Genomic DNA, 26,117 nt, shown 5'->3' on the forward strand with positions numbered 1-26,117 from the left:
CGCATTCGTAAGTTGGTTGATCGAAATTCGATTTGCACATTTGGGCGGCTGTATAACTATTTGGCACGATTATTTTGTTCTTCTCAATAAATTTGAGCCAACCTTTTTTGGAAAGTTTTGTATATTTTAAAACGATGATAGCTCATATTCTAGGTCTTGATTTACAGACTCGTTGACCACTTCCCCTGGCAACGGTTGCTTAAGATTTTTTGCTTAATACCAATCGGTGAATAATTTTTACTGCTGTGCAATCGAAATTAATCGTTTTGGATTGTATTTAATAGCCATTTCATCGAATCTTTCTGTGACATTTGAATTATGTCATTCAGAAGCTGAAAGTCAGAGGGTGCTCCCATGGGTAATGTTTTTTAGCGGTTCCCCCTAAAAAAAAATATGGTTTGAATAAACACGTTTTGTTGCGGTTGCAGAATTTATATTTCAAAAACCATTTATTAAACAGTGTAGATGTTAGGTGCATACATTTATCCTAGACGACCATGAAGAGGTAAATAATCATAGCATATCATATTAGTTAACGTAAACTAGGTCATCTATTTGTTGATAGATATGATAGATAGATATGATGGGTGAATATGGATGTGAAAAATCTCTGTTGTGTGACAACGAACCCAAGAAGCCTCAGCCACGGATAAGTCGGTTTTTCCAGTGGGCCAGATGAGTCCAAACGTTGAATCGTTCTCGGTTGCCGTGGAATCATGGCGTCGGCGTGGTAAAAATGTTTACATCCGTAGGGAGGTTATGCTGAGAAGTAAAACAAGTTTCAACTATCTGATTTGGGTAGTTACCTAGGAAAAAATTAGGAGAATTTAGTACTTCAACGCATTCCCTAGTTCTTTTTGTTTACCATACATTATATCCTTCTCCACTTCTACATACCTTCTACGTACCTTTACGATGTCTGAAAAGCCTATTATCTTCTCTAATCTAAACTCCCTTCTATTATTCTCTTATCAAAATATAACCGTCTCCCTTATCTTCTCCACCCACCTTTTCCGCCTTCTTTGGATTCCACCTAGCAACATCTCCGCTTTCACCACATTTAAATATATGTTGATAATCTTCTTGGACCGAGAGAAATTTATGTATTATAAATATTAGATGAAACAGTCCTTTTTTTCTATATGGTGCGAGAAAACCCCATATTCTGGCTGCCGGAATGCCTTGCCCATCTGTACCCACGGTGCATGTAATGGCCCTCGTCCGTTCGCAATTCGGGCTCGGGTTTTTTTCCACGGATAAATCCGTAACTGAAATTTTCAAAGAAGTATACGAATTTATTCTGTGAATGAATTCAATTTATGAAATGCCACAAATTTACTGCTGATTAAGATTAATTTATTCCAAATAACTGACCAGGCGACACATATGACACCAGAGGACAAGAAACTTCGGAATTAGTTGGAAACTATTTCAGGATTAGTGGTAGTGATATTCGTTCCTTTTTTTTTCTTTTCCCACTTTTAGACGGTGCCTGCCCAGCTGGGCACCTCCGGCACCAAGGGATCCGGATTGCGCGGGTTCCGCGGGAGCCGGATGCCGCGCCCGGGCCCCCCCGGACCATCCGGGGGAGGAGGGTCTACGCCTTCCGGTAGCAGCGAGGAAGAAGCTCTGGTCCCCGTGCCCGAGGGCCCGCGGTCTATCAGTTCCATCCAGAAAGTGCCTTCTCTCAGCGACCTGTCCGATGCCGAGAGCTCCCTTGGTGAGTACTAATGCTTTTATCATTATCCTTTACATTCCCGCCATTCTGGACAATGCACGGGCCAGGTTCGAGTCAGTTAAATGCCTCTCAAAAGGATGTTTTACCATTGGGGCTAAGAAAAAATTGATTTCTACAGAATGACTCGGATTTGAGTGGTATCCCTCCCCGGTAAGTACTCGGACGATCTACCCACTGGGCTTCGACGCTCGGAACTAAGTGAATATTACGCAAAATTGAGATTAGAATAAATAATTAATGTACGAGTTTCTTTTATTTCACAACCCCAAAATTCAAGTTTCCCGGCACATTGCCCGTAGTAGTGCTAGCAGTATTTTAGGGGAGGCGACCGACAGCTAAGGGTCATTTGGGCCATAGGGGATGGACAGGAAAGGATGAAGGGTGGAGAGAAACTCGGGGTCGGCATTGGCCTACTCTTAACGAAAGGCGCCAAAGGGGTGCGCAGCTTAACCTCCCATCCGACGGACGGCGTACTCACCCTAAGTGCCCTCCCCACAAATCACCTCAAGTAGGGATCGAGATACCACTAAAATATATTCAACACCGCCTGGATTTGAACCCGAGCCCTCTTGGTGGGAAGCCAGTACGAATATTGCCCGTTTCAAAGGCAACGCGCTGTACATAAATTCATCTCAACACATATTAAAATAATTTGATGAAAAGAGAAGGGAATCAGAGTTCTCAATTTGGTGGAAACTGGGGATGGTCTTAATGAGATGATTGAATTGAAGTATTTTTGTGTGGACCGAAGTTGGGGAGAATGAATGGGAAGGAATTACACTAATATTCGATGCATCACGTGGATATATTGATAATTGCATTACGTTGATGTGCTGTGGGCGTATCCATACTTAAGGGGAAGCGTCTCGCTAATCCTCCATCTGACCATCGGCTCACCGAAGGTAGGGTTGCACGGAGGTGTGCGGAATCCGGAATCATTCATCTCTCGCTTCCCATCCTTCCTGGTCTCCTTGAGACAGACGGTTCTCCCAAATGAGAATGATATCCACCGCATCGATGCCGTTCTTTTTGACGATACGTTATCCTTGGTGTCAATAAATAGATATTTTCCCTTCCGGCAGAAAGTATTCCAAGGGGATTCCTGCTTCTCTCCCTAATTTTCAAGAGCGGCGGCCGAGAGGGCAATTAGTGGACAGAACGTTGGTGGAAACATAAAATTGCCCTTGGAAACGCCCCTCTCTGAAATGGGTTGTTTTTGTCCCTTTCACGCAATTATTCCGACTGAGAACGAAAACAAAGTGAAGTGGCCTAAGCGGAATTTCCGTATCCACACTGCCAAGGAAGTATCGACGTGCTACTTAATTTATAAAAAATAATGCCAAATAATAAAATCTCACGTCCACTGGACCATCCAGTCCAAAATAAATGTCGAGTAGAGAGATTTAAGGGAATAAATTCAAGCGCGTCACTTGAATGCCCACGGACGCACTTAAAATTATTTGATTGTATGTCCGAGATAATTAGCGTGTGAGTGTCTAACAGATCGAACTTTCATTCAGTTAATCCGGGGAAAAAATGTATTTCAGATTAGAGTACGAATAACTAATATTCTTCTAAATGGCATCTTGTGACTCATACACCGATTCCAGTGTGTCTGCCAGTGGCGGTACCATTCCTGAAAGGCGTCGACGAGAACATCGTTCAGGCACCTCTTTGACGTTATCAAGCGTTCCAAAATGTATGCCTTCCGAGCTCCTTTTTATTCTTTGGGACAAAAAGAAGTCCGGCAGTCCAACATGGGGGCTGTAGGGTGGCTGGGGCAGCGGTGCCACCTTGTGTTTGGCCAGGGATGTTCCCGGTCACGAAATGGCGCGTTGTCGTGGTGCAGCCTCCAGTTGGCGAAGATCTCCGATCTGATGCGTTGCACTCTTTTCCGCAGCCTTTCGAGGACTACCATAGGAAACGTTTTGTTCAATGTCTGTCCTTGAGGCACAAATTCTGAGTGGATAAAGCCTTTTGGGTGGGAATAGATGTCGAGGAAAATACTGCTTATTTAAAAATAATACCTACGACGGGAACCTTGTTTAGGTACGTGTTTGACGTTATCCATCGTTCCAAAATGGTTCCATTTCAAGCTCTTTTTTATTCTTGGGAACAAAAATAAGTCTGGTGGTGTCGCATCGGGGCTATTAGACGGTTGGGACAGCGTTACCATTTTGTCCTTGGCCAGATATTTGAGGAAAGGGACGTCATGCTGTCGTGGTGCAGCCTCCATTTGGCAAAGATCTCCGTACTGACGCGTTGTACTCTTTACTGTAGCCTTTCGATGACTTCTACTTGAATTTTTTTTGTTCAATGTCTGTCCCTGAAGCACAAACTCTTCTTTTGTGTATACCACCTAAAAAAAGCATTCTACTTATTTTTGGGACCTCTCCTGAATTGATTGCAAGATATAAAACTAATTCTATTTGTGCAATCAATGATTAAAACAATACGAGAGAATTTACGGATCAGAAAGGTTCAAAATGAAATGATTTTCAGTGAGCCTTTAGTAATCCTTAGGCGCGTGCAGTTCACAAAGCTAGGATAGAGTTGGAGGCATTTTCGATTGCCCAAGAAATTCTATTGATTACAAATCACCCTGCGTGGATGGCCAATGTGATTTATATTGGGAATGAAAAATAGTAACTTTGTGATTCCACTGAAAACATTTTATTACGAGACGACCCGGGTTTCGACGTTCAACGTCATCTTCAGGCGTCGAACGTCGAAACGCGGGTCGTCTCGTAATAAAAAGTTTTCAGTGGAATCACAAAGTGACTAGTTTTCATTTCCAATATGAATCGATTCCATAAATTTACGCGTAAAACCATCAATTGTACAATGGGATTTATCAAAGGAAACCAAATACTTGTATTTTACTATGTTATCGAATGGGACAAATGGCGCTTATCTATTATTTTAAATAAAATAAACTTATTGTAAAGTACCCCGTGGAAGTTTATCGAATTACTATTATACCAATCTAATTGACAAAGTTATTCCGTGGAAAATTTTCGGAAATAATTGGCGGAACGATTGTGCGGATTGAATGCATCGATCTTGGAAGTGGACCGATGGTTTTCTTTTCCGGGAAATGCCAACGCCCTCTTTCCCCATAGGAACCCCAATGTCCCTACCCATTCCAACAGACACTTCTCCCTAAAGCAGCATTTCGCCGAACTTTGGTCGCCGTAGTAACTGTGCCCCCATCATGAGAGTGTGTTTCCTCCCCTTCGTAATCAAAGGAACCATTCCCAACCCCCTTCCCGAGATCTTAAGCTTTCCGCCACCCGAAACTCTCATCCTGTCCTTAATAATCTCTCCTCAACTGTCTTTCTCTCTCTCGCTGTTTTTACATTATCAAAAACAAAGGTGCCATCGGTATCAAACGTCTTCTCTTATTTCAGTCTATTACAATCGGTAGTCCACCTGTTTTGCTAGTTTTTGGATGGAACCGGCCAATACAACTGCACAGCGATGCATTCAGTTGCCTCTCCTAGCAGAACATAACCTGACATCCGACAAAAATATTAAGTCCCTCTTCCTCCCCGTATACTTCCTTCCTCCCCTCATCCCATTCAGCATCCCTATCCTATTCCTGCCCTTCTGTAGTTTGCCCAACATTCTCCCCTATACCACAGGCTTCAACATCCCACGCTGTGCATCCATCTTTCCTGCCCCCTTTAGGAATCCTCTCAACCATCCTCTCTCTTCCCCCACGCTACCCAGCACTTCCTCGTTTGTTTTCGTTTCTGTTCATTTAATCTTTTCCGTTCTTCTCCACGCCCACATTCCAAAATCCTCCAATCGCCGCCTATCATCCTAATTCAATAACCATTTTTTCGCACCGAACAATACCACGCCCAATGTCAAAGTTTTGACGAGCCTTTTCTTAACATTCCCTGTCATCAATTCCCTCCTCCTTGTGAGAGCCTCTTAGCCTAATGCAATTCTTCTCCTAATTTCCATACTACTTTGCCCATTTTGGTCGAAAATACTTCCGAAATACGTGAACTGTTCCACTTGTTCTAGAGTGTGTACCCCTATTTTAATATTTATACTACATTATCTCTTTCTCGAAAATCGTATAACCTCTCCATTGTCTTCATATATTAATTTTTTTAGTTTATTATTAGTTATGAATTAAATATACTTCCCCAACAAATAATTTCTGCCTCTTAAAAGTAAGGCATTCCTTCCCCCACAATCATGAAAAGTTTGGTTAAGTATGCCTATGTAAAGATAAATTTTGTGGTATTGTACTTAATCCTGGACTAAATATCTTCTTTTTCGGTGCTCTCATTTCATTTATGATCTGAGACATTGTAAACCCGTAATTGCTCAAAGAGTGATACCCAGTATGGAATAAATAAATGATTAAATAAATAAATAAATAAATAAATATATATATATATATATATATATATTTTTTCCATTCTATTTTCCCGGAATGACCGAACCGCCTCTTCCTCCTTCCATCAGCCCTGCAACATTAAACCACCCCCGAGTGAACGAAAATCAATTACTACCCACGCAAAGGTTTCCCCTTTCCCCCCCCCCCTACCCCCCTCGTTCTTTCGCCTCCCACCGCTTGACCTCAAAGACTTATCTCGCTCACCGGGGCGGGAGGAGGGGGGTCGCGGACGAAGGAGTTCGACACGCGAGAGGGAGGAAAACTCGACCGACGCGTTCCCTCCCTCGCCGGTTGTCCGCCCTCCTTCCCCCACCTCCATTAACCCTCCCCCCCTCTCCACCCGCGCGCCACTCTTTCTCTTCCGCCCCGACGGTTGAAAACATAAACAAACCCACGACCCGTCGCACGAGGGGTTGGAAAAGAAGTCGGCAGTGTTTCGGAAGCTGGATCGGCAATTAGGAAAAAAAATGAAACGGAAAATTACGGTGGAATTGATGTAAACAAGAAAATTTCGCACTAATGAAATTTACGAAATCATCTCTCCTTTTTTTTGGTCTCTCGCGAAAAAATTATTATTTGCGTTAGGATTGGATTTGAATGGGTTCAGGTTGGACATTATCTAGAACTCCGTTGGAATTAGAATCAAACTGAAGGGCATGTTGCAGAATTGACTTTGGAGGAGTCGTTCACATGAGTTAGAACCAATGCGATATTTTCTCTTAGGGAAGGAAAATGATTCTTCTCGATCGGGCTTCGAATGTGGATCCTTCCATTTTCTGCCGACTGCTCTGCTCTGTTTAGATACGAACATTTCTCTCGGTCACTGTACTCATTGTTGTCTGAGCAAATGATTTTTTTACACTCTGAAGTTCTCTCCTCTTTTTATTTGAGATACAAACGGAATCCTATCTCTCGGAAAATACTTAGTTATACATGAAACAGCTAATGGGTAAGCGTAGTATAAATATACCCACATCATATCGATAACGCATTCGTAAAAACTACGTTTGATTGTAAAATTTGGATCTGTAATTTCGAAAGTGTTTATTTTTACTACTTTCTCCAATATTATTTAGAGGAATCAATAAATATTGGATCCATTAATGTATCAAATAGTAGATAAACGTCGAGAACGATACTTCCTCATTGTGGTATGTTGCAATGTAGATACGCGTGTTTTACCCTTACATATCACACCATATAATCATCTAAGAAGGAGATATATCTTCCACAAAACTGATATTACAAAAGTTGTCTCATATCGTAATTATACCATCAGCGTCGACACTTCAGAGGCACTCGATCCCATAAAAGGAAATCTGCATATAAAAAGAGTAGGGGTGTGCGTATGTGATTTTACTTTAGGTCTTCCTGTTCAATGAGGTGTAAACACATGGTATATCTAGCAGGTCACCTGATGACAACGCACCGTTTCGTAACTCGGATAGTGCAGTTTATCTTTTTAAATGATTCCTCATGAAAGTAATAATGTGCATGATTTAATTGTGACGCGACTGTCCATGTCAGCGCGGCAGCACCGGTCGGAAAATGGTCTGCCCTTCCAAGGCAGCCGGTCGCCAGTTTGTCCGAGTAGTCTGAGCTGAAAGAAGTGCCTCCGCGTGAAGTGTGTTTTCGACTTTGTAACACAGCGCGATGGAGCGTTCGGTTGAACAGCGATACGCCATCAAGTTTTGCATATTTGTGGAAATAACGAGTGTATGTATCTACCATGGACCACGTCAACATCGTGAACACTTCGAGTAGAGCTGCTTCGTGGAATGAACATACCACCAGGATCTCATATCACCTTCATAGTTTCAGGCTGTCTTTCGGCTTCCCCTTGTTTACGTTGCTTTGTTTTTTGTTTTCTCTTCAGTATTTCTTTCAAAACATGGGCTCCTGAGGGTGGTATTTTGTTTAGAGAACTAAGGTAGTTTTTTAGTAATATTTAGTGTTTATTGGTGAATGATGACGTCAAACGTCGAAGATAGAAGAAGGCCGTAGTTTAATAAAGCTCGTGTGGAATTTCAAAGTGACCGTCTTTCATTTTAAACGCAAAGTTAATCCAACCGAGTTAGTACAAACTAAAATGGCTTTAATACCCTCATGCCCGTCCCCAGTAATCACGGAGTGGTTCGATGGCTGCAAAAATTAGTCGGAAGTTAATTTTTAATTACAAGGAATACTTGCCTCAAAATCATCGCTGTTTGAGTTACAACTCCGCAGGACGCGATTATTGTGAGAATAGGGCAGCGTTGACTTATTTACTTATGCAAATATTTGTGCTTAAAATTCGTGGATAGATATTCATAACGCGAGAAAACGTTCTTTAGCAGGATAGCGGAAAGCGTAGGATATTCATAAAACGAGGAAACGGCCGGTACATTAATTAATGGTGATATTTTTTTAAACTCTTACGAAAATTGATGGAAAATTTGTTGAAATGCCTAGCAGTCTTATCTGACAGGAATGTCAACTTCTTGAATGTATGTGTGGAACAAGCTACGTTGTATACAATAATTATAGTGTGTATTGACTTCAGCGTGTAGGACCAGTCACGCAATTCCATTTAAATGTTGGGGAATCAAATAGCCTCCTCATGAAAGTGACGTTTAAGTATGTTACACGAAGCTTACTTCAGGGACTGAAATCAGAATGTTCGATGTTTTGAATGGTAACTGGGTCTCAGATGAACCCTTTTTATATATGATCCTGCTCACTTTTTTAAAGCTTAGTCGTTTGCTCATGCTCAAACGCTTTTGTTTTATTTTTCTAGATGTCAGTGTTGATTGAAATATAAAGGTTTATTCTGATTCAAGAATAGGTTATCTCTTTAAGGGTTCATGCTCATCCGTGATTGATCAGTTCAAATTCTAGAATAGCATAGAAATTAACTGTCACACTCTAATCTGTTTTCACTCCTGTGTCGAATCAAATTCAACTTACTAATCGAATATGATGTCCACTTTTGAACGATGCGATTGTGCCTTGAATCCGGTACTAAATTAAGCATAATGTGAATCAGCCTTCAGGAAAATTCCATTTGTGCAGAGTTAAGAATCATTTTACTTAAAATCGGCGCTATCCTCTGAAGATTTTAACGAAGATATATTAGTTGAACGAAAATTAAAAACGTGAAATGAATCCAGTGAAAACAATGATACTTATTCCTGTTAAATTCGCGACGGTTTTTTTCAAATCTGTAGAATTTTTTGTGCGGGCTCTGAAAAAAACAGGGAATTTTGTGATTGTATTTTTCCCCAATGTCTGTGGTCGCGTGTTTTCGGATTTGCAATTCCACTCTCGCCGACACAAGTGTGTGCCAAAGCGAGTGAGCGCGGGAAAGGTGGCAGCACTCTCTATCTCTTTCTCCTTTGGCATCGGGATGGAGGGTGAGACAGGACATAAAAGGTGGAGTATTGTACATATTGTGGGTAGATATGTATACATGCGCATATGTACGGTGGTGTCTCATACTGAGGACCCAATTCTTCCATACCAGCAGTTCTTATCCCGAAAATTTTGTATCCAGAAACTTATTGTAAATAAATTAATCCGTTCCCTTATGAAGAAATTTTGGGAAAAGACGCATTTTCGTTCAATTATTCCGTTGTCTTACTAATGAAATCTTTCGTTTTACTTTCTTTGCATAAAAATAATCTTTCACCAGATAAAAAAATATTATTTCTACTCGTTTTTCATGTCTGTGTTTTATTAAATGCTTTTGAATGATAAAATTACGTCTCTTTGTCTCTAAGCTGAGAGAGTTTTAAAAATCACATCCGACCATGCCTTCCGTTTCCTCGGCGCCGGGTGGTGCATGCAGCGGGAAATGTATGCGCGCTGTGCGCTCAACGCCATCATGGAAGTGCGAGAGACTGAAAAAATTTTACTTAACTATTTCCTCGGCATCAAGTAGTCTTTGATAGGATGCTTTAGGAAATCATCACACAGTTCGTATCTCGAGCTTAAATTCGTATATAGAGGCCAAAACGGAATACGGAAAGAGTGCGTGCCTGTTGAGTGGTTCGTAAATCGAGGTTCTACCACTGCAACTGTGTCGTTCACGGGGAGGCTCCGCCGTGATTGTAGGGAGGGGAATGGGGAGGGACGGGGTAGGTGGAAGAGTGACGGGCGCGGAGGAGGTCGGGTGACGGAGGGGTTGGAGGTGGAGAGGGTCTCGTGTGGTGGTGTTTTATAGGTGCTGGTTGCGTTCGCTCTCTCCGTATTTATTGAGGGTCAGTCAGCCTCGCTGCTAATGAGGATGGGGCTGATTATTCTATTAGTCTTCTCCTCTCTCGCTCAGCCGCTTTCCTCCCGCGCGCGCTGTACGAGACGCGGTGGTGGAGGCGGTGGGTGTGGGGCGTGGTGGAGGCATTGCGATGCGGGGGTTGCGGTGGGGAGGAGAGGAGGTTGGGTTACTTTGTCGCTCTTTGCTCGCTCAACCCTCTCCGCCCATTCATTCATCTCAATCCTCTCCGTTCAGGCATTTCCCACACGCAGTCTCTCCGCACTCCTCCGCATCTTTCACCACCTTCCCTCTCTCGGTCCCTTTCTCCCTCCGCCCCTGCGCCAGATTCACGAAATAATGCGTGACTACGAGGGAGCCTAATAATATAATTCGTTCCGGGTCTCACGTTTTTTTTACGAGGACGTAGGCAACCCAACTCCCGTGATGGAACGTGAAAGATGTAACTATAACCAGAGAAGATGTTCCCCTAAGCATACTCCCGATGGTTTCCAAACTACTCTTGGTGAAATCAAGATGGGACGTATTCGGTTGTCTTTCGTCTTAGAGGGTGGATGAGATAGTTTAGTGGGTAAAACGTTGGACTGCTGACCGGATAATCTGTGCTCCATTCTCGGAGACGTCTCTAAACTTCAGCTTCACTCATGTTGTGTGATTTTTCGGGTACCAGATATTTCTCGGGAACCATAGGCGTGACTGGGGAAGGAACTGGCCCCCACTGATTACCTCGGTATTATGTGAATTACATACACTGTTGGACTTAGTACTGGGTGAACTTTACCCTCACTTATCAAACCAACCTTCGGGTTGATAAGTGTTTTTTTTTATCTTTTAAGACAGGGTTTGGATGGAAACAAACTCGGCACCCTTAATGTCGACTGGTCGATGCTCAATTTTTTTCCATTTTCACAAAAATCCTCATTGCGACTTACTCGAACGATTATCAAGCAACAAATGAGTGTTCAGAATGACTTCAGCATTCGTGAGTACCTTTCAAAGCATGCGCAATAAAATACAACGCATTAACAATATTCCAAGTATTGTAGTTACTAGTAGTTATTAGGGTAGGCGACCGACATCTAAGGTCATTTACGCCGTTAGGGATCGGTGAGTAATATGGTAGGGTAAGGATGTGAAACCCGGCGTCGGCATTAGCCTACTCTTTAACGATTGATACCAAGGGGTTACAAAGTTAAACGTCCCATCCGACGAATAGTACACTTCACTTGAAGTGCTCGCCTCGTGGAATCCCAAGTAGGGATCGTGATACCCCTGAAAAATCCTACCACCACCGGGATTTGAACCCGGACCATCCATGAGGTGGGAAGCCAATACATTGTCCACTGCACAAACCCGATCCCCAGTTAAGAATTCATGAAACTCCTCTGTTCTATTAATATACGCTCTAGTACCGTTGACACTGTGTTCTATGTAAATAGTCTTGGTTAGATCTCTCTTATCTAAATGATTTTTTAAAGGATGTCTGGTTTATTACCAGCAGTCGGATTGAGTTCCACGAATTTGATGGGAGTATAGACGCGGTAGTATCACTTCACTCCTAGTAGAATGCTGTGGGCATCTCCTAGCGCTGTAATACGTGCATCTCCGTCTGTTCCATTGGCGAGGCAGGCACCCAACAGCATAACCATGCGCGGTGGTATGCTCCCGAGGTTTGCGACAAATCCCCAGCCTCGCTTATTTTTTGGGCTCCTTCCTTCTTGAAATGTTCCATCTCGGGCACCCTCTCCCAAACCCTCTCCCTCCCGCATGTGAACTCATAGTATCTCCGATCTCCTCTCCACGCTCATCTCGTCTTTCGAGAAACAAAAGCAACGCCTTCACCGCGAAAAGAAGAGATCTCTTCCACCCCTATCGTACGGCGCCGCCATGGTGGCCAACTTGAGAGATTGATATCGTCGCCACGGTGTATCTGGTGGCTAAAATTATGAGGGTCGTCTGAACTGGAGATCTCGCTAATGGATTGTTGCTCTTTCATTCGGTACCAGTTACCATATGCAATGACACACCAAGTTGTATTAAATTCCTGTATAATAGCTTGGGAATATCACGATGAGTAATGAGCATTTTCTTATTATTCAACGTTTCGCTCTCCTCACTTAGAACTTCTTCAGGAGCTGGCGTTCTTCATTGGGGACGACAGCAGGACGGGGACGAGACGTGTGAGTCATAAAAAATGCTCAATACGCGGCAGGGTACCTCGAAAGGATTATGAATAGATATCGATGACTGAGAAAACCTTTATCGCATGACATACTTTTGGGGAAAATATTTCTGTCTGAGTCTTTCCTCCAATGTAGGCAACCAGCTATTAGGTTTATTTAGATATTTTTCATTTTTAGTCGACCAATTTTTCCATTCTTTGGTCCACTGATATACTATACTTTTCTGTTTTTAATTCTGGTTCTCCGTTCTTTTAACTGGCGTTCGCCCGGAATCTGGCAGTGCGTAGGGGAGAGGGATATCATAAAATCACGGGTGGAAAAAAATTGGAAATAGGTTGTTTTCAACGTCGAAAATCTAAAAAAAGAGCTGATTGTTTTGGCAGTACTAAGGATGAGACCTGGACAAGATGGAAGCCCATTAATAAAATTAAAATGGCATGACGTAATAGGAATTTGCAACCGTTAATCAAATATTACTCTTCAGTTTTCCCCCGTAAACATTTACGGTTTTAGTTTTTATGTCAAAATCAATGATGTGTCAGATTACAAATCAAGGTGATTATACAGTACTCATCTTTAAGGAAATCGTCGAGGAACGAACGAAGATACAAACATGTGATATTACTTTTGCAAAAATTACATAACACTGGTGTTTCGAAATAAGTACGAGAATATTTAAGTATGGAAAATAAGATTACCAGATTTAATTTTGTAAGATTACATTCGTGAATCATTGCCGTGGTGAAATCGTTCCATGTAAACCATTAATAGGAGATAGTGTCAGTGAAATCAACCTTGATGTGTGTACCTATAGATTTGACCTCATCGGAATCGCAACTTGTGACCATTTAAATTTGAATTTGCCATTAAATAGTTGAATTTCCCGTAATGGCTTCCGAGACTTTTTTCTTTTTTATATCAATCCTTAACAAAATGCGATTAAAATGACAGAAGCAAAACAACAAGTGACTAAAGAAAGATATCCGAAGGCTTAGTTGTGTATAAAAAGGGGTATTAATTCCGGTTGTTGAATTTGATACAAAAAAGCAAGAGGTTGGCTATAATTAACGTGGACGAACTCATGATTTATTCAACTAGTGGATAGTAAAACGTTTGTTGGCCCATTATGTGGAAGGAAAACACCATTAATATGCGTAGCAATGCATGTTATAAATCTGAAAGTTTAAGTTAAAATAAAAGTTAAAATCTGATTGTTTTCACTTTTGCCTTGAGTTTTCCAAAGGAAAGTATTACTTTCTCATGTGTTAATCGGCGTTTATAACAGTTATATTGTGATTTGTCCTGAAAACGTGATAGTTTTACACATTAATAGCAATCCCTTTGAACGCATTTGATTTTAATTGGGCATTGGCAAAAATGTAGACAGCATATTTACGACTCATTTTTCTTTGAATGTAAGAACATGGGATTCTGCTCTTCTGAGACTGCTGAGTTTTCTTTGTCAATGTTGGTAGTCTAATGCTTACGTGTAGCTTGAGGTTTAGAATTGCTTTATATTCCGTAATTTTTCAAGCAGAATCCCACCTTGAATTGCCTTAGCATTGCCAAGCCCGCAAATTCTCGTTTCGAGAAGAAGTTTCGTATCAGTTTACTTCGGATGACGATCACTGCAGAATCGCTGTTTTCCCGGAATCATTATCGTTCTCGTCAATATTTGAACTACTCCTCCTCCCTACCCCCCTCCCCGCCCTCCTCGATCCAGTTGGCCATCGTCCGATAACGCGACTGTTCCATCCAGGAGGCAAACGAAAAGCCGTCTCGCCATAGACGGGGTGCCGGGCCATCTTTTCCCAGCGTACACAAATAGCCGAATTCATTCAAACTGCCTGCCGCCCGCAGTGTGTGTGTGTTAAGCGCTTCGTGAGGAGTCGTCGGGTTTTCCCGCGAGGCCTGACATATTCCTCCGCGGACACTTAATTGTTTCATTACCGCCGTTCGTCCCATCAATTTTTACAATTTCAGCGAATCGTGACAGTTTATTTTTTTGAATAATTTTTTCACTGTCAAATTCAAGGAAGTAACGACCGCGAACGGAGAGTGAAGGAAAGGGGGTTGGGAGGGGTAGGAGAGGATCGCTGAATCACGAAATGACATCGGCAGATGCAACAACAGAGAGAGAGAGAATGAGCTTCTGTGGAATATTTTTTTCGTTTCTCACTTTTCTCTCGCAATCATTTTTTGGGCGTCTGGGAGATCATTTTCCTTCATTTATTTCCCTTATTCCCCGCCCTCGTCAGTTCCTTTTTAATTGGAGAGAGTGAGTGTCTGGGGAACCGCTCGCGGGGGTGTTGGCAAACGAGACCGAGCTGGGTGACGCCGAACTCTGCTCCCTTACGAGGCAGCCGCCGTCCCACGCTCGTCCCCTAACAGAGATTCTCGGACCAGAGAAGGCGGCGAAAACTCCCATGTTAAATCCCGTCACATACGCTCAAAGATACATAGACATACATACACACGTGGGCGTGCGTTGCCATGGGAGTGCACCAACTTATACGTATAAACGTATATCTCATCCACATATCCCTCCCGCGACCGTCGCAGCCTCCCAACTGAAATTAGTTCCACTCCCGGCCGCGTAGGGAGTGCCACCGCCTCTCTGAATTCCCCCTACTTCCCCGACAGTCCGCAAACGCGTGTTTTTTTTCATGCCGTTCATTCATGAAGTCCTGCCTTTTTTTTCTCATACTTGCTCCGACCGGGAGTATGGAAGTCGTGCGCCCGGTCGTGTGTGAGTGTGCGTGAGGGTGGGGGTTGTGGCTGGGGGATTTAGAGGGTTGGAGGGTGGGTATTAAGTGTGGGAAAGGCGGGGAGAGAGATGAGGGGGAAAAAACACGCGACTTTTTTTTAGTCCTCCTCAGCCAGCAGGTGCGGCCTTGGGTGGAAGTTTTGCGCACTTGGTTGTTCTCGTTGCCGCTAGGGGGTACGCGGGTTTCGTAGAGGACCCGTCTTAGTGAGGAGGTTCTCCAACGGATGGCGTGGAGGTCGGTATGGGAAAGAGATCTTGGCTCCATCCGTGCTAGGCAGTCATCGGGCTTTGCGAACGCAATCAGGCGTCTGTGGCCTTTCTTTTTACCGTCTTCTCTCGGGATGAACAAAACAATTCACTGGAAGAATCGTTTGAAATCTTCTGAGGTATATTATCCAGTCACAGAAGGGAGTTAAGTTTTGTATGGTTTTCGAGGTTTCCATTCGGCGAAATCGAGGGCTGTGTGAGAAGGCATTTGCGTATCAGAAATGACGTGTTCGGCATAGGTTCTATTAGTTTCGCTAGTTTAGTTGCTATTATTGAACATGGTATAAAATAGCCTACTGGTCATTGTATTAAATGAGTATAACATTCTACAAAATTCATGAACCACTTTTTACGAGATAAAAATTTCATGTTTCAGTGACAATAATATCTCAAATTTAACCTTTAATTTCACAACACAATCGAAATAGGTAAATGTGAAACAAATGTAAACAAATTTAAGCATCTGAAATTTCGGTAGTTTTCAGCGTCTGAGATAACTGTGTGTATTTTTCCATATCCGTCCTAATTGCTACATTAAATAGTGCCCTGTTTTACACTAGCGTGATAAGCAATTAGGCCACCTACCACTAGTAAGACCACATGTAATGAATGTAATGCTTTATTGGAATTGTCTTATACGTAAATGATGATTTGACCAACTAAACCGACGTATTTTCTTAATCGTAAATGGGGATTACGACTTTAATAGGAGATATTTAAATAATTTGCGTCGATTTTGAGCCATTATCTTATTTATTAAAATGGGTGTATCCTTTACTTCCTCCGGCAGTTAATAAGTTCGCTTGCAATATAGAATCTTAATGTATACATGCACTGTTTCTGTCTTCACGGGCGGCTCCAAGTCGGCGTTGAAATTGTCTGGAAGAGTCTGGTGATTTAGTTCACGAATATTAAATTTATCTACCTGCTTGATTAATAAAAATCATTTTACCTATTTTTTCCCGTACTGGGCACTTCTTCGATTCGTGTCGTTTAATGACCATCGGAAGGTAATTCATGGTTCTGAGATCGATCCTCATGGGTGTCAGAGTTATTTTGTCGGCATACGTATATATGTGGCCCTCGCTCAGGTGTCGGTCTTATTGGGAAACGCTAAGCATCGTCCTTTGGAAGAGAAAACATGATATCGTAGGCACCAGAGCTTTTTAATTCACTATCTAACAGAGGAAATAAAGAGGCTTCAGCCATTGCTTGGTGAAAATCGGTATTGTTCATGCTGGAAGAATAAAATTATCACGTTAATATTCACACTTCATCGAATGACAATACTAGTATATTTGCATGGCTCCCCACACATAGGGCCCGGGTTCGAATCCTGCTGGCGGCAGATATTTTTCAGAGATATCCCGATTCCTACTTGAGTGGCTTTGTGGAGGGCACTTAGAGTGAGTGCGCCGCCCGCCGGATGGGAGGTTAAGCTGCGGACCCCTTTGGCGCCTTTCGTTAAGAGTAGGCTAATGTCGACGCCGGGTTTCCCTTCATCCTTTCCTGTCCGTTCCTAATGGCGCAAATGACCTCAGGTTAAAAAATTCGACACCATGCACTTTCTAAATAATTATCCGGAATCATCATAGCTCTGCTGATGGTATCATTGAGCGCGCCCGTCGAGAATTCAACGTCGGTAGTCGCTGAATTAAATTTGGAAAATCACAGCGAGAATGTATTCTTCCAGTAGGATAGCAATATTCCGTGTCCTTCGCGATCGCCGTTATTCCTCATTTCTCGCCAATTCGTTCTTCTTTCTGTGGCCGCCAGTGACCGACTCCTAGCGGTAATACTAATGCCTTTATTCGTCTAATCAATATGTTGAACATCACAGATATCGTCAAATTAAAACATCACGGGATCATAAAAGATACAAGTAAAAATTAAGTTATTCTTAGGTACCCAGTATGCATTTAGTATGGAGCAGAGAGCAGTTACGGTAGTAAAATGTATTTAATTTCCATTTTGCTTCGAGAATTTTGCAATATGTACGTGTAGGCCATTATCTTTAAGTCATGATTGCGCGACTCTACTGAATTTCTCCATGGAGACACCTTGCAGTAAACTCTACCATTATGTTCTCCTATCCTATTCTTTTTCAAATGTCTTATGTCTTTGCATTAGAATGTAATGCCTAAAGAAGCAATGTACTCTTGGTGTGAATAGTCTTACAAAGAGAGGCGCCTACACGGCCCCGTTGGTGGTGTGGACTTCAATACTCTATTGAAATTTTTTTAGAATAATATTTGCCGCAAGTTTGTGGATTATTGCCCCAGATTTCTAATCCATAGGTAATTTGATGGTGAAGTAGAAAATAGTAATTTGTTGTTAAGTAACTGGTAGGAATTAGAATTATACTTAAGTTTTCTTACTCGTATGTAACGCACCAAATTAGACCACAATTCTGAAATCCGAAGGTCGGGTTGATAGGTGAAAGTCGAGCTCACCTAATATTAAGAAGAACGAAATAACTGGAACAAAAACGAACTGGAACAAATAAATGTAGCAAAGGGCGGTAAATGTTCCTTTCCCTGCCGCCTATGGTTTCCGAAGAATGTGTGGTTACCTTAAAAAAATCACACAGCTTGGTTGGTGCCCAGTTGCGTGAATCGAACCCGGACCCTCGGGTGAGTAATCTAACGCTCTACCCACCGGACTACTGTGCAAATTAAAATAGATAAGGCCTTTGAATGACTCTTTGACGTGATAAGAATATGTCGATATTAGATTAGTAGAGCTGTATAGTAAATGTTGAGTTTTGTCGGTGTTCAGGGTTAATTCATCCGGAAGGAGCCAGCTTAGAGCTTCTGAGAAGATGTTACTTTGATATTTCATTGGCATCTGAAAAGTGCTTATGTCTCTGCACAATGGTGGTGTATTTTAAGTGGCGAGCTCCACGGCGAACGTCTTGGAAGGAGGCCTTTTCCCTTCCTTCCCTCCACCTCACTCTCACTCATCTTCCTTCCTCGGCGACGGTGACCTCAGTTTAGGGGACCCAGCGGGACGAGCGGTTCCTTTCCCACGCCACGCCTTTCCCTCCCTACCCCTGCTCTTATTATACATACACCCCCCTCTATATATATGTACACGTGTGTGTGTGTATTCCTCCGATCCTTCTCTTCCTTCCCCCCCCTTTCCCCTCTGCCCCCGTTCCTCCCTTCGGATTCGATTCGCCTCCGTTAATGGATTCAGGAATCCGCGGGCCGCTGCACCCATCAAACCCATCTCCTCCTCTTCCTCGTCACCGTGCATCCCCCTTCCCTTGCCCCCCCCACAAGACTCCTGGGTGTTCTTCTCCTCTCTCCCCCTCCACCCTCCAAGCCTTTGGGCCTGGGTGTGTTCCAGTTCTCCCATCCCAATTCCCTTCGGGAGGGAGAGATGGGAGATCTCCGCATTGCTCCCTCTCTTGACGAGAAAAAAAAAACAAAACGGGGAAAGAGATAAAAAGGAGGGCGCTCCTCCTCGGTCCTCATCTTCAAACCACCTTTCCCTTCCATTTTAACTCCTCATACCACGTTGATTCGTTCGACTCGTTCGCGACGACACGAGAGCGCGGAGTCGGTCGCGGTGCCGGTTTCATCCGAGCGGACGGGGAACGTTTCGCTCATGCGAACGACCTGTCGAGGTGACAATATCGGGGCGAAAAAGTGTATCAAATAGCGGAGGCGGAAGGAAATCGATCTTCAAAATTACGAGAACCGCTTCGACCTTTCGATCGTTTTGGAACGTAAAGATAAAGAGTAATATCGGAAAAGAAAATATTTTTTTCTTCCACGTATATTTTATTATGCACGACCTAGGTTTAGACTCACAAAGTAATCATTCAGGATGATGACTTTGTAAGTCGAAACCTAGATCGTGCATAGTAAAATATATGTGGAAGAACAAAGTATTTTCTTTTCCGATATGAATCCCACCGACAAAGTGATGCCTCAAACGATTCTATTCATAAGGAGTAATTATTATTCGAGGAAATGGGGAATGTCCATGGTAAACGACGTAATAATTGCACTAGACACCGTCGTTAAGGAAATTAATCATAGATATAAAAATTAAAATAATAATATGAAATAGTGAAGACTGAATGCCATTTCCAACAGTGTGTTTATGATTTGATGAACGTCCAATCAAGGCGTTTACGTGTATACCAGAGCTACTACTATGTAATATGCAATTTAATATCCAATTTGTGTTCATCGAACGTAGATCAATATGCAGTGATAGATCACCGAATGGTATTCATTTGAACAAATATCCATTCAAAGATCGATTCATCCGATTCATTTTACAAACCTTCGATGACTCTACGTCCCTCGTTCCACGCCTCAGTGTAGAAATATTGTGGACGACTCATTGGCGTGGGCGATCAAGAGAGATTCTTATACCGCCTAATCGAACGATCGTGGTAAGATTCTTTCTTTTGGGTACTTACTCACGAATTACTACGATCTCCATCAATGACTCTTCTAGAATCATTTATAAGATAAATTTCTCGATCGCATATTATGCTCATCTTTTTGCTTCTGACGGGAACCCCTTCCCGGCAGTCTTCCTCTCACCAACTTATTCGACATTCTGCATCGACGGAACCGATAATCATAGCCAGTGAGGATTAATTTAATGTTCAATGTTAGGGTATTTAAATTCATAACCTTAAATAATGAAAATGACTTGTGGGTGCATGGCTGTAGAAGTAATTATACAAGGATTGCCTTTTGTGAGGTAACGGCAGAGCTCTCCCGTCGTGCTAACAATTTTTTTAGTACCCTGCAAGCCACCGATAGGGGGTGTGGCAGGGAGTAAATATACACCAGGCTAATTTTGACCCGAATATTTTTACCCCTGCCGCGTTCGGACAACGTTATTCTGATCCCTTATCGTTCGTGGGAAAAATGACATCCCTAAATTTATCTGTATTACACTTAACATCTCTAATTTTATTAATATGATCACGTTTACCGTAGTTCGATGGGGGTAATAATACATTTTCAACATCATTTCTAAAGAAACAGCCTTCCAGTTAATGCAAGAGATTTAATCTGCAGTTTAACCTTCGCTCCGTGATTAATTGCCAGCCTAGGTCCTCTAATAATTTTGAATTGCGCTACTAAGTTAATCATAACTACGTTTCACAAATCTAGCTCTACGCTGCGCGCGATCTGATTTGGCAATAAATCCAACTTCACGAGGGTCCCATGTACTAGGACAGAATATTCTAATTGAGGCCTTACCAGCGAAAGATAACATTTCTCTTTAAAATTCTCATCACATTTCCCCAATCCTCTTCTAATAAATCTTAATTTTTTTCTAGCTTGTCCACATATTCCCTGTATATTTTTCACCCAGGAAAGTTCTTGAGGGAGGGTAACACGAGTATTTCCACAGCAATCTTCGAAAATAGGTACACTGCGCGTGAAGTTTATGCCTCAGGGTTATAATGGGCGCCAGTTCCCTTTCTGTGCGTCGCCTTTGTTTTGAAAGGAAAATGCGTATACAGCTCGGGAGAATCCTGGGCGCCAAGAGGCGTCGCCCGGAATCGAACCCATGCCCTACGGTCAGTAGATAAGCGCAATGATCCGTTCTCTTCTCCGAAAAATCACCGATTGGCATTTTACGATAACGAGCTGTGATTGAATGTTTGGCCAATGGGTCATCACTACAACATCCGGCCCTTCACTCATTCCTCTCTCCCTAATCGATTACGGCTCAATTAATTAGCGGTTCGTGGTGGAGTGGTCATCCGCCACGGGCCGGACTATTGCGCCGGGGGCTCAACCCCCTGAACAACAATCTTCCGTCAAATTTGTTGGGTTTCGGAGTCACGTACAAAATAATAATTGATTACCTACTCCCTTCCGCGCATGCGCTCGGAGGATGGAAGCTTCTATAGTCCCGGAGGTGAACAACCCGTGTCCGCGGCTGTCCTCATGAATTTTCATGGATGAATATTTCAGGAGAGAAACAAATATATTCAATCAGTCGACAAAGAAGTGCACGTCCGAGTAATCATTTTACATAATTTAGTTTGGCTGATTAGCGTTCAGCTAATTTAATAACGAAGCCGGCGGGGTTTCTTTTTCTTTCTCTTTTTCTTACGCGCTCGCACCTGAACAATCGTCGCGCCGATTTGCTCAGGTGCGTCGACCAAAATATATTTCATGCCAATGCACGCAAAAGATTTTTCCAAATGCTCGGTTCTAGGATTTTTCAGTCAAGCGATATTGTATCCATGGAAATCGTCTCCAAATTTTAGAAAAAAAATCAAATCTGACTATCCATTTTTCGCGTAGAAATGTTTCACGGTAGTAGCTATCGTTTATACTTTTTTGTTGGACAAAATTACCTTTGGAGACAAACGAATTCCATTTGTGATTAGTTTTGAATGAAATCAGGTCGCCTTCATGTTATCCAATTGACAACTTAGGTAAGCCAAGAGGTATTGAAATTTGATTTTTTTGTCAATCCACGTTTTTTTTCTTTTTGAAAAAGTTTTTATGTGAGTTCCAAGGATTGAACATGTGGTTTAATTTTCATCAATCGCGATAGTCAAGGTATCTTTTTTTGTCTGATTTACTGAAAAGAAATTATTGAAACCAGGCAATCATACTTAAGTGGGACTCTGAAACATGTATTATTGGGGCGATTGCTCGCCCGCACGACTTTCATTCTCAGTGACTCTTCAAAATTCATTTTTACCCGGCTATTGCGATAGTGGTAGGATCAAGTTCTCCGATATACCTGTCGTGGATGTTCATATACAATAAAGAAATACTTAAGATATAGGATATATCTTCAAAAAGGTGCGTTTAGTAGTCCCAGTTCTTACCAAAGCCATTTCAGTACATACCAAATCGCATACACATTCTTCAATTCTGCGACGCGCACTGTGGAAAATATATTCCTAATCGAAAATGATTTGAGACAATCAAAAGTTGTTAATAAGATAAAGGGTAAATGGGAACAGTCGTGTCTTTAACACGGGCAAAATATTTGCTCCTAGGTCAGCGCGAATATTTTCTTCCGAACACGAAAAGAAAAATTGCAGCTTTGATAATGACTCTTACTGTTTTAATCTTACGACCCCGGTTTCAATACATAGTGTCATCACCTTAATTTCTATTTAAATAATTTAACTGAAATAAATAAAACTGCAATTTTTTCCGTAATACTTAAGTTCTACAAATTCAAACCTGAAATTACCAATTTTATCCGATAAGTCTGCCTCGGTGACGACTTGCCATCTTTTCGTGGAAAGGATAGCATAAAATGGGTGAGTCTTTGTATTGGTCAGGAAAGACGAGATGTCGAGCCCGATGTAGGATCGGAAAATAACGCGTTGTGAGCATTATCACGGACGTGCGCGAATACTGTGTCACTTGCCGTAGTCTCAACTTCGCAGCGGTGGCAGGGCTTTGAATTCGTGGGGGAGCGTGCTCCGAGATCCATGGAAGTCTGTGGGAAAATATCCGAGGACCGTAGCCGTCCGTTTTGCCACCAAATGCCCCAATATACCACGAAGGCGTCCCTGCGTTAGGATAATTTCAGTGGTAAAACGGTCGCCATTATTGTCGCTAGTTGTAATTCAAGTAGCTCTTCCTGTCTTCTCGATCACAATATTTAGAAATAAAAAAAAATGAATACCAGCTCGCGGTCGGATTGTTGGCAAAGAAATAATTCTCTCCCGCGAACAATTACACGCACCGACCTAAATGGCCACGTCTCGGCTCCAACCGTCCGTGGTTATCTGAAACATCCGCAATTCCCCCTCTCTCTCTCGAGTGTACGTAAATGTCTTAGGAATGGTATTTTTAATTTAATTTTTTTTCATAGCCGAGAGGAAGAGGAGGAGGATGAAGAGACGGAGGAGGTGGTATAATACCACTCCTTACGTCGATAGGAGGGGAAGGAAATCGAATCGCAATAAAAAAAAATAAGGCAAGGAAATCTCCCCTCCCGCAAACCTTTCCTCTCTCGTAAGCGGTCACGTGAAGTCACGTCCATTCAGATTTCTCTCTCAACCCCCCCCCCCGTCCAAACTCGCTGGGGCCCAAGAATGAAACTATTCCGTCGTAGGCTTCATTTGCCGCCACGGCGGTCCCCGGGGCACCACACACGCTCCTGATCTCTTACCCCTCCCTGATGAGAAATGACCCTTAAACCCATTGGAGAAAAACGCCTCCCTACACGGGAACGGTGTTGGAGGGAGGGAGTGCGTGAATTTTTTGTAGACTAGCTGATCCCTGTAATGATTAATGTAATCGAATCAAATCATGGAAAAGTAAACAATGAAATCAGACGGATAAATAAATTACAAAATACGATCACCCATTCGGATAGAATGAGATGATATCTTAAGGTTTTTTTTAACGGATTGCGTTATTTCGTGCGTACGTAGTGTGCACCTTAAATGATTGGCATCACGAATGTGTATGGAATTGATGGCATGCTCTTTGTGGGAGCAATTGGAAATTTTTTGGTGATAACCTTTGGAAAAAAGTGGTAATTGAACATAGTTGTATTGAATAACGAAACAAAATCAATAAAAAGAAAATAATAATAATAACTAATCAGGGTTAAGGTAGGTTTATGATGGACCCTGGCATTATATATTTATAGTATACTCCTAAGCCCTGACTGGCATAGCGTAAAAACATCCTTAGCCCCCCATTCTACGTACATATTACAATAACTCATTCGTGCCTTATCCTTTGGATTTCTCCGAACAACTTTCAATACAATCATCATACATCTTTTTTTTGTAGTTTCGCGCATTTCGTTTCTTCCATTCTATAATAATAATAATAATACTAATAATAATAAAGAATAAAATCAACGTCGAGGTTAGGTCAGGGGTTTCTCCCCGTGTTATTTCATTTTCACGGCTGTGAATACGTTATCCATTTATGCGTTCTTACTTATATCATATAATCCTATAATTAATAAATAGAAATGTGGAGGTCATGCGGTGCCGTCGTACATACCACTGTTATTGTTGCTATCTCAATCACAAAACTTGTCGAATATTCTCCGGGATGTAATCGATTATCGTATGGGTTGATAGTCGATCGTCGTGATAAGAGTAGGGGACGTTACGGACATGTCCAAGTTATGCCACCATCCCTCCTAAGTAAAAGATTCGTCTGCACAGTGATGAAATAAGTTAGAAAATTTAAATAAATATGTATATATATATAGACATATATATATATATATATATATATACATAATATTTTGAAGGAAATGAGTTCCTTCTCTCTCTTGATAAAGATTGTTTGTCCACCGAATATTCGGAATACGTGTAACTGTAATTTGTCTGTATTTCTGTGTTTTTATTCGCCAGCCCTATCCCGTTTCTTCGTTTACATTATATATATATATATATATATATATATATATATATATATATATATATATATATATAAAACCATAACAGAACACAGTAATCAACCCAAAGGTCGGTTTGGTAGGTGATGGTAGAGTTCACCCAGTACTAAGCCCGACGGCGTGTGAAATTCACACATCAGGGCAGGGGGGCCAGTTCCTTTCCCTGCGCCGGTTATGGTTTCTGAGGATGATCTGGTACCCGAAAAATCATATAGCTTGGGTGGAGCTGCAGGTGCCCAGAGTGCCTTTCCCGTGAATCGAACCCGGGACCATCAGGTCAGTAGTCCAACGCATATATATATATGTATTTTTTTATATATATATTTAAATATATGTATATATATGCATATGTATATGTGTAATATGCATTCCAGGAAGCTAAAAATTGTACTCGATTTTTTTTACATGAAACCTATCTTTGAGGTGCTTCCTCAAAGCAAGTGAAAGGAGCTTTCAAATTTAAATATTTGATTATGAAATAAATACCGGTTTGCATGGAATGAAGATAGATTTAATTCAAATTCTGTGAAATGATCTTCAACGAGCAAGTATCGAGTTTGTTTTTCAAGATTGTAAAAAGGGGAGCGTACGAAAAGGGTTTTTTGCGGAATATTAGAAAAATATCTAGATGGTTAATGCATCATAAAGTCGAACGGACCCGGGAATTGGAGAGGAAAGCTAAATTCTTCCTCCGAACCAAACTGAGGTCTGTCCAACCTCGGAGGACGGTTTGATGGGCCGAGGGTAGAGTTCGTCTTGTGTGTATTCGTAAGCCCCCAAAACGTGTGAAATTCACCCGTTCGAGGCGTCGGAGGCACCTTTCCCTATTCCGCTTATGGTTTCCCATGGGGATTCGGAGGATTGGGTGACTGTCGTGGATCTTCCCGATCTTTAGTTGCCCACCTATACATTCGAGAATGCGGTTCCGTCGCCGGATTTCGCACCCAGTGGCCTTTGGATCGAGATACGAACTTATGAGTTGACACGGTAGGACGGCAACGAAAATGAGCGAATCACTCGTCGCATATCCAGTCCCGTACTAAAAGTTCCATTCGGATCGAAATGGGTTTAGGTGAAAAATATCCGCACGGGGGGGGGTTATCGCC

The 26,117-nt window shown here is 42.1% G+C and overlaps 1 protein-coding gene across 1 annotated transcript in view; it reads left to right on the plus strand.

The window, feature by feature from the left end:
- pnt (ETS transcription factor pointed) overlaps positions 1-26,117 on the plus strand; it is a 677,261-nt gene that overhangs the window by 192,667 nt on the left and 458,477 nt on the right. Inside the window, exon 3 of the mRNA XM_071598027.1 lies at positions 1,486-1,720. Within this exon, the coding sequence (XP_071454128.1) occupies positions 1,486-1,720 (235 nt within the window). The remainder of the gene's footprint in view (positions 1-1,485; positions 1,721-26,117) is intronic.

The sequence above is a fragment of the Hetaerina americana genome, unplaced genomic scaffold (assembly GCF_022747635.1).
Source record: "Hetaerina americana unplaced genomic scaffold, ioHetAmer1.1.p SCAF_9, whole genome shotgun sequence".
Classification (NCBI taxonomy): domain Eukaryota; kingdom Metazoa; phylum Arthropoda; class Insecta; order Odonata; family Calopterygidae; genus Hetaerina; species Hetaerina americana.